The sequence below is a fragment of the Sciurus carolinensis genome, chromosome 2 (genome assembly GCF_902686445.1).
Source record: "Sciurus carolinensis chromosome 2, mSciCar1.2, whole genome shotgun sequence".
Taxonomy (NCBI): Eukaryota; Metazoa; Chordata; class Mammalia; order Rodentia; family Sciuridae; genus Sciurus; species Sciurus carolinensis.
In genome coordinates, this window is record NC_062214.1 from 175,482,246 (window position 1) to 175,496,027 (window position 13,782).

General features: G+C 38.8%; 1 protein-coding gene across 1 annotated transcript in view; it reads right to left on the minus strand.

Annotated features, from left to right (window-relative positions):
* Sptlc2 (serine palmitoyltransferase long chain base subunit 2) overlaps nt 1-13,782 on the minus strand; it is a 106,864-nt gene that overhangs the window by 63,185 nt on the left and 29,897 nt on the right. The window contains exons 3-4 of the mRNA XM_047539405.1: nt 5,357-5,511; nt 3,304-3,452 (exon numbers count right to left, since the gene is read on the minus strand). Coding sequence (XP_047395361.1) covers nt 3,304-3,452; nt 5,357-5,511 — 304 coding nt within the window. The remainder of the gene's footprint in view (nt 1-3,303; nt 3,453-5,356; nt 5,512-13,782) is intronic.

Below are 13,782 nucleotides of genomic sequence, written 5' to 3' on the forward strand. Positions count from 1 at the left end.
ATTCTTCCCCACCCCACCTCCCCATTTCCCTCTACAAAATCCAAAGTTCCTCCATTCTTCTCTTACCCCCCCCACCACCGCCACCACCATTCCATTATGTATCATCATCCACTTATCAGAGAAAACATTCGGCCTTTGGTTTTTTGGGATTGGCTTACTTCACTTAGCATGATATTCTCCAACTCCATCCATTTACCAGCAAATGCCATAATTTTATTCTTCTTTATGACTGAGTAGTATTCCACTGTGTATATATACCACAGTTTCCTTATCCATTCATCAATTGAAGGGCATCTAGGTTGGTTCCACAATCTAACTATTGTGAATTGAGCAGCTATAAACATCAATGTGGCTGCTTTACTGCAGTATGTTGGTTTTAAGTCCTTTGGGTATAAATTGAGGAGTGGGCTAGCTGGGTTAAAAGGTGGGTTCATTCCAAGCTTTCTGAGAAATCTCCATACTGCTTTTCCAGAGTGGCTGCACCAATTTGCAATCCTACCAGCAATGTATGAGTGTGCCTTTTTCCCCACATCCACGCGAACACTTATTATTGCTTATGTTCCTGACATAGCCATTCTAATTGGAGTTAGATGAAATCTTAGGGTGGTTTTGATTTGTATTTCTTGGTGAACTCAAGGTTAAACAGAGGTCTTGGATGCTTCCAGGGTAAGATATATAGAGAGAGGAAGGGATTGTGGGGGAGGGTGAGGAAGGACAGGAAGAATTAAGGAAGAGAGGAAGGGAGGGGAAACAAGGGGAAGGAAAAAAGACAAAATGACAGTGGCCTTCATTCCTGTAGGAGGGGAACTGGAGGGCTGGACAAGGTAAGCAGGAAGCAGATTTTTCATCACACATCTTTTGGTACTTCTAGGACCCTTAACAGTGTTATGCACTGTCTACCACCCAACACAGCATTCAAACAATAACACTTCTCAGACAGAAGGTATGATAGAATGAATGGTATACACAAAACCAGTGACCAGACAGCACTACACTTCTGATCAGCACCCCTATTCCCAGAAAACAACAACACAACATCCTCACACTCTCAGGGAAAATACATTCAACCCATAGTATGGAGGTGCCAGAATCAGCACTCAAGTAATACAGTAGATCAAAGACATCTTCTGAATCCAAATATATTTTAGTAATTTCAGAAAAATTATCTTCCCTGCACTCCCAGAAAAGCACTGAATAATGAGCTCCACCAGTATGAGGATGAGGAAGGATGTTAAGAAAGAGGATACAGGATACATGTGGACTTGCAGTATAAAAGGTTTTGACCCAAAAGCCTAAGTTTTGGGAACTGGTAGTATAACTCAGTGGTGGAGCACTTGCCCAGCATTCGTGAGGTCCTAGATTCGACCACCAACAAATAAGCTGGACACAGTGGCACTGTAATCCCAGCAACCCAGGAGGCTGAGGCAGGAGAACCTTAAGTTTGAGGCTAGCCTCAGCAATATAGCAAGACTCTTAGCAATTTCATGAGACTCCATCTCAAAATACAAAATAAAAAGGACCGGGGATGTTGATCAATGGTTAAAGTGCCCCTGGGTTCAATCCCCAGTATGGTGATAGATAGATAGATAAGCTGGGTGTGATGGCACAGGCCTGTAATCCTAGCTACTCACAAGGTTTAGGCAGGAGGATTTAAGTTTGAGGTCAGCATAGGTGACACAGTGAGACCCTGTCTCAAAATAAAAAATAAAAAGCGTTGGGGACATAGCTCAGTGGTACAGGACCCAAGTTCAATCCCCAAAACTACAAAATAAATAAATACATAAATAAATAAATAAAATACAAGTCACACTGCTTTTAAAGCTCAGATACCACAAGAGAACATAAGAACCTACCAGTAGATAAGAAAACATATACTAGTCTATTCCTAGAGTTTGAAACATACAGGGCAGAGAACCTATGAAAATTTAGGGGAGAAAAACCCCCCAAAATTCAACATATTCTAATTCTCTCAAGAGTTTCCTTTCAATTAGAACTGGCTTGTATGTACGCGGTACTGGGAATTGAACCCAGGGGTGCTCACCAGTGAGCTACATCCCCAGACCTGTGTGTTGAGACAGGGTCTCAACAGGTTGCTGGGGCTGGCCTCAAAACTTGTGATTATTCTGCCTCAGCCAATTTGCTTTTTTAAAAAGCAACTCTGAATATTTTCCAGAAGAATTACCTATGTTTGTTAGCCAAGGACAATGACACTCAAACCTAGGAGATTTGGGAATAAAAATTACAGTATAAACAAAGAAATAGCCTAAGAAACTTCACTAGCAAAAGAAACTGGAATTCTTGAAGATTTGCAACTTGTGTATATGTTTTAAAAGTCTAATTTAAATAATAAACTAGAGGATATGAAAAGATATACAATTCTGTTTCTGTTTTTGTGTTTTGATTTCTTCATTTTAAGTTTAATGATCTGGCCGAGTTACTATGATAGATTAAATTGGATGCAAATCCTTTTTATTCTGCATTGAGAGATGAAGTCAAATCTTGAATCTGGGCTGGCTTTAGTGACTCACTTTGACCAACAGAAAAAGTATGTGACATTCTGGACTCTCAAAGATGGGGCATAAAAAGACTTCCACCTTTCAGTCAGGTATCTATGAACACTTACTCTAGGGAAAGTCTGCTACCATGTAAAACAAGTGATTCTCCAAGACAACCATGCCCTGAAGAAGCCCAAACTAGCAGCATGGAAAAGCAACACAGAGTCCTAGGTATCCTGGTCCAGGTGAAACACGCGAATGAAGAAGTGGGCAGTCAGCTCCAGCCACAGAGCCGATGCTGTCAATTCTCTAGAACCAAATGGAAGAAGCTGAAATCCTTTGAACAAAAATAAATCCCTCATTTAAAACTATAACCTTTTACATTTTATAGACTTATAACAATAAAAAGTTTACATTATTGTCTATTTCTACAATTAGCCTATTTAATTCTTGAAAGAAATCTACAAGGTAGGAATTATTATTAGCCCAAGTTACTAGTATGAAAATAGAAAATCATAACACCCTTGTGCTAAGTGGTACTTCTAACCATTGCTATTTACAAAAGCCAATAAAATCAACATTACAGTTATATATGAAATAATACTTATGGAACTTTACTAGGTACATTCTGTATGTGTAACATATTGGAAAAACATCTCAAAATATGTTACAAACATAAAAATCACCCAACCCTTCAGAAAAACAAGGCTTTTTTTTTTTTTTAATACTCTATTTCTGTATCAGTATTTTTCTTTCCTGAGTTAAAGAAGTCAAAAGCAGCAGCTAACCAAAGATAGCTTACACTTACCGATTTCCTGCCGAGTACTGCACACTCCCGCTCCATACTCCTCTAGTACTCTGGCAGCCGCTTCTTGACATGATCCAGTGTTCCGTGCAAATCCAAGGTAGTTGTAGGAACCCATATTTATAACACCTTTAATTATATTCCCTGTATACCTGTATTTCAATAAACACAAGAAACTTAATAAACTCATGAGCAAATTCAATACTTAAGTGTGATAGTAAGTACAATGGTAACATGAAGGGAAACACCATGTACAGGAAGTAGAGAGAACATTCTGTATGAAAAGAAGCTCAACGGAGGAAATGGAAGGTACAACCAAATACCGATTTTCACTTATTAATAGTGATGATGATTTAAAAACTGATGATACCCAGCGCTGGCCAGGATAGTCTCATAAACTAGAGAAGAATACTTTCTTTGGAGGGCACTTTGTCAGCACTTATCCACGGAAAGATGCACAAACCCTTTGATTCAAGCCATTCCCACCGTGAGCATAGGTACATGAAGATCTGTAAGAGCCACTGCATAATTTGCCATGTCCCTTCCCTAGGCACAGGGACCAGTGACATTTCATGCAGAAGCTCGTCAGCCTGGCCCTCTAAGAAAATATGACATGATTCAGAGACCCCATCAACCTAAGGTGGACAGGAAGCATGGGTAACAAAATAAAGTGCTACTGCTTCGCCCCCAAGGCATTTGGGATAACCCAGCCCCATCTGCTATAGTATGGCACATTTATACTATAGAATACTAGGTAGCCATGACAAATAAGAAACTTACTGTGAATATACAAATAAGACATCATTAATACACGAGCAAATTAAAAAGGCACTGTACGGGTGGGGAGGTAGCTCAGTGGAAGAGTGCTTACTTAGCATGTAAAAGGTCCTGGATTCATCCCCCAGTGGAGGGGGGAAAAAAGCAGCAAATGGTAAAATGATTTATATAGTACAATCTCACTTTTGTAGATCAAAAAGCTACCTGTGTGTAATCCCAGTAGATACGCTACACACATACCCCACAGAAAACATCTGGAGAAATAGCACAAAATAAGGAGATAACCATGGTCACTTCTAGAGGGTAAAGGAGGATTTGTGGGGTAGTGGATTTACAGAGGACAGGGGTCAGTGGTCATGGGGGACTTTTAGTTTATTTGTATAATCTGTTTTTCCCCCCAGTACTAGGGTTTGAACCAGGGGCACTTTCTTGTTAAACTACACCCCCAGTCCTTTTTATTCTGAGACAGGGTCTCGCTAAGTTTCCAAGGCTGATCTTGAACTTGCAATCCTCCTGCCTCATCCTCCCAAGTAGCTGGGATTATAAGGCATCTTATTTTTTTGAATAGGAAAGCAATTAAGCAATGTTTGTGCAATTTTAAAAATGTTAAGAATATAAAGTTTTTTAAACTAGTCAATCCTTTTATGCAAAAACACTCCATTTATCCTTAAATCATCAGAGAAATCAAATTATCCACAAATAAATTCAGATCCTTTACTCAACTCTAGTAAGTGGAATGATGGATAGTTTTTCTTTCTTTTTTTAAAAAAATAAGTCAAACTCTTTTTCCCAACTATAATCCAATACAAAATCAAATGTAATACAAAAATTTTATTTTAAAAAATCTCAAAAAAGCCAGGGACATTGGAGCATGGCTGTAATCCCAGTAGCTCAAGAGAATCGAGAGTTCAAAGTCAGCCTCAGCAATTTAGTGAGGCCCTAAGCAACTCAGCAAGACCCTGTCTCTAAATAAAATATTAAAAAGGGCTGCGGATGTGACTCAGTGATCAAGTGCCCCTGAGTTCAATATTCAGTTCCAAAAAAAACTCTATAAAGGCTAGGGGCATAGCTCAGTGATGGAATGCTTGCCTAGCACGCACAAGATCCTGGGTTTGATCCCCAGTACTGCCACCCCAAATTCCAATGAACAATGAACAAAATGCAAGGAAAAATCATGGTATTGATTGTATCCTCGGGTGCTACTCCTGTTTTGAGCGAATACTCAATTTGCAGTGTTTTCTCTAATGTTGTTAAGAAGTAATTTCCCACTGAGACTCACTTGAATGACCAGTTGTAGTCATGAGACTGTCTCTCCATGATGTCCACCTTCGCTCCAGGCACACTGCAGATAGGTCGATTCCAGTTGTCTCTTATCCTCATATAGAGGTTCCTTGTATAGAAGTTTTCAAAATCCTGATACAATGACACAAAGTCCTGCCAACAAATGGTGAAACACTATATATTTAACTGAATTACCTTAAAAACAAATTTCACAAATTCCCTTTTCATATTGCAAAAGCACCTGAGAATGATAAGTCAGTTATATTTAATTAATTGATCTATCAGGAAAGGCATCAATTCTCTATGGTTATTTCAATGTAACTCTGTATTCATCAGCTAAAAGTCACATCACTTTGGTGCTGGGGTTGTAGCTCAGTGGTACATATAAATAAATTCTCAGCACCACATATAAATAAATAAACAAAATAAAGGTCTACTAAAAAAAAGTCACATCAGTTTGATGGTTGACTTATATTACAAAGTTTCAAATAACTGACTACACAATTCTGTCATTAAATATTCTTCCACCTTCTTCCCATGACCAATAATATATTAGGGGTAAATGCCACAAGAACCATTATAATTCCAGTTTCAAACAAGAAAAATAATTCAAACCTTAAGATTCCAGCCTCTCCATGTTTTCGAGGATCAATATGAAATGAATTCAAAAAGGAAGATGATAAAACAGAAACACTACCAAAGAAAATAAGAAAGATCAAAAGGTAGGTAATAGGAAGTCATCGACCTTAGGTAGTTTCCTCTTGGATTGGAGTTAAGAACAGAACATTCTGAGAACTACTTCCCATGTCCACAGACTTAAAAGTCTTCCTTTCCTCCCTGAGATTAAATTAAGTGAAAATGTAAGCCTATAAAAAAATCCAAGTCTCAGAGGAGCTGAAATGCATGCATAATGCTACACCCAGCATTGTATGAGCCCTACTCAGAACACATGTGGCCAGACCACATGAGATCCACCACCAGCTCTTCAGAGTTAAAGGGCAAGCCAAACAAGAAGAACACAGAACTGGAGTTTACTATGTTCAGCACACCTCTGAGCTTCTAGTCCTCAGGTCTGGGCTTGGTGCCAACCTAAATTAATCTGTTAAATAAATTAATCAAAAATAGTTAAAAAGCTTAAGTCTCATTCTATAAAAGATTTTCATGACTGAAAAGATCATATAAAACTGTAAAATTAACAACCTTCTATGGAATAGTAGAACACTAAAGTGACTACTAAATAAATAAGAGAAGATGAATCAGAGTAGCCGACTTGCCTTAAATAGAGCTGAGCAGAGTAAGAATCCTGACAATCTGCCCTGCCTGATACCATCTCTCTCATAATCAGTTCCCAGAAGAGAAAATATCCACAATTGGAAAATGGTCATTTAAGTAATTTGTCCCTTTTGATACTATCCTCTTCCAAATACTGGCTGAGTGAAAGCAAGAATAGAGACAACCAAATTCTAATTAAAGACTTTTCTTTGGCTATTATTCACATGTGTTTATTTTCCAAAGTTGTCCCCAACCTATTTCAATTCACACCAAATAGTCTAACAATACTAGTTCTTCTAGTGAAATCAGTACTGATAATCTCGTTTCTTTGTAATGAAAGGATAATTTCACTTAATCACTGTCTAAACACTGCACAGTAATGTTTAAGGTATTAACTCAAATTCTTGAAAGAACTGTTTCCTTACAGAAAATTTATTAGCAACAAAGAACAATACTTTTTGTTTTAAATATATAAACATCAGAAAAAACTTAAGTGTCTCGTGCAGACACCAGAATGGTTATCAAATCTCCAGACCAAAAAAAAAACTTCAGGCCAGTGTGAGGTAGAACTTTCCCTCTCAGCCTTGGATAAACTGAGTCAACCAGTGACATAACTGGAGGGAGGTGCGCATTCCAACCTCTTAACGGTTTTTCTGAGGCCAAGGGTCACCATCTCCTTACAGCTACACTGAGAGGACAGGGAAGTCCCTGAGATGGGAACACACTAGTACAGAGTAAAGGAAGAGGAGTTGTCCCACTGAGGGATGTTAGAGACGAAAAGCAGGTAGGATGGAATGGCAGAAGAGAGGAACTCAGGTCAAAGTTTTAGCTTCCCTTTACTCCCTAGCTAAGTTCAGGCTAGTAGCTTTGACTAGAAGTTTAGGTAGAGAGATCTAACAGGCAGAAACCAAACTTGGCAGCTTAGCAATGAAGAAAAGGGACCCGAGAGGACCCATTTGGAATTCCAGTTCTAGGCAATGGGAGGTTTGAATACAAGTTGCCCCCCTCATGTGTTCAACAATGCAGGAATGTTCAGAGGTGAAATTATGTTAATCCACTTGATGGATTAGTAATTTGAATGTCTGTCTCTACTTCCCAACTGCCATGAGCTCAGCAGCTCTTCTCTGCCACAACTTTCCACCTTGAAGTTCTTTCTTACCTCAGGCTTAGACCAATGGAATAGGCTGACCATGGACTGAACCTCCGAAATTGTGAGCACAAGATAACTTTTCCTCCTCTACGTAATTCCTGTCAAATACTTTAGTCATAACAATGAAAAGCTGACAAATACAGATGTGTCTGTTTTTCAAAAATATCTTGTACATTATTTTAAATATTTTAGGGTCAGGGTTAAAATAGGGGCTTTTCTTCATTCATTCAAATATCTTTTAGTGAATACTGGATACATGCTGAATTCTTTGTGAATCTCAAGGCCTTCCTTAGGATCACAGGGGAAAGGGTGGGTGCTACCCACTTTCAGAAGATGAATTTCTAACTATTTATTGTTCATGTTTGTTTAGTGCACTTTTGTTCCCAAAGAGATGCCCGCTTACTTTTATATGATGATAATAATGACGATGAATAATCATAAGAGTGGCAAGAGTTCCAGGCTACTAAGTAAGATACACTAGGCACTTACAGAAAGTTGTATGTATATGTATATATCCAACTACATACCTAAACACCTCTGCACCCGGTTACAGAAGGTATCATTCCTCCCATTTCCAGAAAGGCTAAAGGGCTTTCCCAATTACAGAATTAGCCAGAGAAAATCACCAGGAATAGAACTGGGCCTTCTAATTCCAGACTAACCCCAATGCTACACTGCTTCTCATTCTGAGAAGCTGTTAAAATCTATCTGAAATATTTTGACATCATTCAAAGCACTATTGGCTTTGCTATTGGCCTTCCCACTCTTATCCTGTCTTGTGCTCATGGTGAACACATACATAACAGGCCCCCTACACACACACACACACACACACACACACACACACACACACACGAGCTGGAAATCTAAAACCTGTACTTTCTAGACACCCTTATGAGGCATATATACAAGTGTTGAAAGGCAGAGACTAGTTTTTTTCCCAACAGCACACACAGCAAGCTCTAGCAGACTGTCACACGGGGACACCATCAGCTAGGTTCCATGTTCCCAGCCATAATGGCAGCACCTGGATACTCACAGCAGGAGCAGCTTCCTCATTTAGGGTGACTGCTTAGTTGGAGGAGGAAGACCCTAAATTTACTCCTCTAGCCTTCCACAATGTTACACTTAGTTCACTATTTACTTAAATGACCTACAGTGATTTCACTTAACTACACTTAAAACTTGACTATTTCAACAGCACATTCACTGCAACTATTGCTAAGAAATAAATTTTTAATAAGTTATCAATATCTTTTTTTTTCTTTTGGTACCAGGGATTGAACCCAGGAGCAGTTAATCTCTGAGCCACATCCCTATTCCTTTTTATTTTCAGACAGGTCCTTGCTGAGTTGTGTAGGGTCTCAATAAGTTGCTGAGGCTGGTTTGCACTCTTGATCCTCCTGTCCCAGCCTCCCAGCCACTGGAATTACATGCATGCACCCACCTAGTAGTTATCAGTATTGTATAATTAAGATTTAAATTACTGGTCTCAGTCACACAACCATTAAATGACATAGTTCAAACTTGAGACTGTAGCACTATTCCAAACTAGTGATACAGCTGGCAATGCTATAGTTAATTCCAATATGAATTCTCGGTGTCAGCTGGGCACACTGGCACTACCTGGGAATCCCGTCTACTTGGACAAGGTAGGAGGATCCTAAGTTCAAGGTCAGCCGGGGCAACACAGAGGAGACCCTGTCTCAAAATTAAGTTTAAAAAGGGCTGAAGATGTAGCTCAGTAGAGCACTTGCCTAGCAGATGCAAGGCCCTGGACTCAATCTCCAGTTCTGAAGGAAAAACAAAAAACAAAACACTTAAACATCATTTCTAATTTAACAATTTTTTATTTGTTTTAGAGTCTATGTGCTGCAGTTTGGTCCTTAAATGTCCCCCAAGGCTCATATGCTAAAGGATTGGTTGCCAACTTGTGGCACTACAGGGAGGCAGGGGGATGTTTAGGAGGTGGGGCCCAGGGAAAGGACGTTAGGTCACTGGGGACCTGGCCTTGAATGGGATCTTGGGACCCTGACTCCTCCTCTCTGTTTTCACTTCCCAGCTACCATGAGGTAAGCAGTTTTACTTCACCAAAGGCTATCCACCATGGTGTCCTACCTTGCCAAATGTCCAAAAGCCAGGGAGCCAACCAGCCAATCAACCATGGAATGAAAACTCCGAAACTGTGAGCCAAAATAAACAGTTTTCCTTTTAAGTTGTTTATCTCAATTATTCTGTCACAGCAAAGGAAAACTGACTAACTCACTAGGCCACAGATCTCAAAAAAATCAAAGGACGAAATTTCTCTCATTTGAAGCAAACAACACTGCTTTGATGTTGGAATAAAAAGCTTAGAAAAAAATGCTTGAGGTCAGTTTGGGCAACTTAGTGAGAACCTGTCTCAAAATAAAAAATAAAAAGAACTGGGGAAGCTGGGCAGTGGTGCACACCTGTAATCCCAGCAGCTTGGGAGACTGAGGCAGGAGGATTGACAATTCAAAGTCAAGCTCAGCAAAAGCGAGATACTAAGCAACTCAGTGAGACCCTGTCTCTAAATAAAATACAAAATTGGGCTGGGGATGTGGCTCAGTGGTTGAGTGCCCCTGAGTTCATTCCTGGTATGGAAAAAAAAGAACTAGAGAAGCAGTAGTCCAGTAGTAGATAGAGTACTTGTCCTTCAAGCATGAGGCCCTGGGTTCAATTGTTAGTCACACACACACACACACACACACACACACACACACACACACACAGAGTAAATATAGATTGTTCACAGGACCCAAAAATTCCATTCCTAGGTGTATACCCTAAAGACCTCAAAACTAAAAGACACCATACAGAGAATGGAAAGACAAGTCCCATATTGGGGGAAGAAAGCTGCAAAATATATTCTAGAATACATTAAAATTTTATGTAAACTGGAAATGGAAATATATATATATATAGCTCATGGTAGAGTGCTTGCCTACCATTCACAAGGCCCTGGGCTTAATCTCCTGCATGAAAAAAACAAACAAGATTTCTTAATGTAAACCATTAAGAAAAAGGTAGAAATCCAATAGAAAAACAGGTAAAAGATCTAAACAGCCGTTTCATGAAATCAGCACTTCTCAATGTCAGTGAATGAAAAGGTATTCAGCGTCATAGGGCAACAACAAAATGCAAATTAAAACCACAACAAGAATAGGCCAACTTTTGAACTTTTACACCAAGTGTTGGTATGGAACAATGAAAATCCTCAAACGTAGGTAGTAGGTATACCTAGCAAAATTGCTCTGGAAAACAATTTGGCACTATTAAGCAAAAACCAAAAATATGTATAGTCTTAACCTAATCATTTCAAGCCTGGAGACACATGCCTAAGAAACAGATAGCACAGTATTTATGACAGTTTATTATTCTCTGGCAAAACATGAGAAAAGTCTCAAAAACAATCAGTATTAGAATGAATAAACTGTGGTATTATGACTATGAAATACTATACAGCAAAGAAAACAAATGGAGTTGGCATCCATCACAAATTGCTAAAGCCTACACTGAGCTTCAAAAAAAAAGTAAGCACAAAAACACACATACAGTACAAATGTACTTACATAGACTTCAAGAGCAGGCCTCACAGAACTTTATTTACAAATGAACACATGGGTGATAAAATCATGAGAAAAAGTCAAGACAGTTACCTCAGGGGAAAGGAGATGGCAAGATCCAGAAAGGGCACTTGGGGACGTGGTTTCTGTGGTGATGGGTTTATGGCTACTTACCTAGATCACTTTCATTATAATCCACATTTACTTTTTATTAGCAGTTCTAGAAGTGAATATGTGTATACTGGTTATAGAGAACCAACAAACAGGTTGAATAACACTGGAAAGAATGCTCACATTAAATAAATCCCAAACATTCTATAAAAAAGGAAAAGTACTTCCTATGACATGCATATAATCATAAAGTTTCATGTGACTTGACAGAGTGAATGGTATTCCTAACCCTGGAAAAAATGTATATCTACATTTACTTATCCTAACATTTAATCACAAGAAAATCTACTTTGAAGGTGCTCAGACCCGTGTCTAACTGGGCAAGACCAACCTGCTTCAGAATTTTCAGTCACTGAAACTGAAGACCACTCATTCAAAAATCTTTTCTTAAAAAACACACTAATACTGATGGCAGCTACTATATTATTACTGAAAGATTTTCAGATATTTGAGAAGAATAAACAATACTACATACCAAATACAGGCTATTAAAAAATTTGATAGTATTATGAATTTTTATTTGGACAATTTTTTTTTCTACTAGGGGAGGAAATAATCTACGATAGATCTAGAAATAGCAGACACATGACAAAATTGTTTCAAAACTTAAACCAAGAATTTAAAAATCCCAGATAATTCCAACCTAAAGAAGTAATGAAAACAGAATCATCCTAAGGTTAAAAAGAAATAGCTAGAGATTTTTATTTTAAAAACTAATAATTCTGTCTTTACTTCTAATTACTTAAAAAAGAAGTAGGTGAAATAACTTACAAAAGGCTGTCAGAGTACTGACTTTAAAACTTTCAAGTGCGGGTTGGTTAAGAGCTTTCCCCACTGTCCCTATCAGTCACCCTACTGCTTGTTCTTTCCTGTTTTTAATGTTAAAGACAGGAAGTAACTTCCCTGCTGTGTCTATGCTGCCATAAAGACATTAAAAATAAAAATCAGGATTAAAGATCCATGTTTTCCCAGATCTAAAACTGAGTCACCTGAGTGTGTGTATATGCATGTGTGCACAAGTGCAGACACACCCCTGACCATCAATACTTCAAAAAACTTGAAACTTTTCATTGTTACTATTTACCAACACTTACAATATCATTCTTATCTTAAACATTTCCCAACTGTCTAATATGAGCCAAGGAGTCTTATAGGTACTGGGTGTAGAGCAGTAAACAAAAAGATAATAATCTCTGCCTTTACAGAACTTACATTCAGATGGAAGAGACACAAAATCTGATAAATGTAGAAAACAGTATGTTAGTGAAAAATATGAAAGAAAACCAAAGCAAGCACAGAGGGGAGTGCAAGCTCCAATGCTGGAGACATGCTCCAATTTAGCTAGGGTGTCCTGGGTAGAACAGAGGACAAAAAAGAGATGAGGGAACAATCCATGGGACCATTTGGAAGAAAAGCTTCCCCGGAAGGACAAACAGCCAGCACAGTGACAGTGAGGTAGAAGTGTGCTTGTTGCGTCTGAGGACTTGCAAAGAATCTAGAGGGTAAGTGAAGGGCCAAGCAATAGCTGTCACCTGGAGGAAATGAAGGTCTGTAACAAGGGGTTGAATCTGCATTTTCAAATGGACTACACAGGGCATATGGCACAAAGAATAATCAAGGGTAACTCCAAGGTTTTTACCCTAAGCAACTGGCAGAAGAAATGTATTATTCATGGAGATGGGAAAGGCAGCAAGCTGGTTAGAGTGAATATCTAACCAGCTCAGACACCTGAAATTTGAGATGTTCATCTGGAGATGTCAAGAGAGAGGGCAATCAGATAGAAGGCTCTATAGTTTGGTAAGGAAGTCAATGATGGAGACATGAACTTGGAAGTTTTCAGCATAGAGAAGGGACTGAAAGTATTTAGTTAAGGATGAAGCCTGGGCCACACTAACACTTAGAAGTGAGACAGATGAGGAGGATCCACCAAGGGAGAATATGAAAAAAACAGCCAGAAAGGCAGGAGAAAATTCAGACAATTATAATGTCCTAGAAACCAAGTGAACAAGAAGCTTCCTGACTGCTTGTGTCAAATGCTGTTGAAAGGTATTAAGCAAGGTAAAAACTGAGAAAGGACTATTCAATCTTGCAACACATGGGTCATGGGTGACCCTGAGAAGAATCATTTCTAGCTGAAGTGGTATGGACAAAAACCTGACTGCAGTGGGCTCAGGAGGAGTGGGAAACAAGACATTGCAAACTACCATCCCAGAGAATTTTGCTCCTAAATAAGGAATAGAAAAG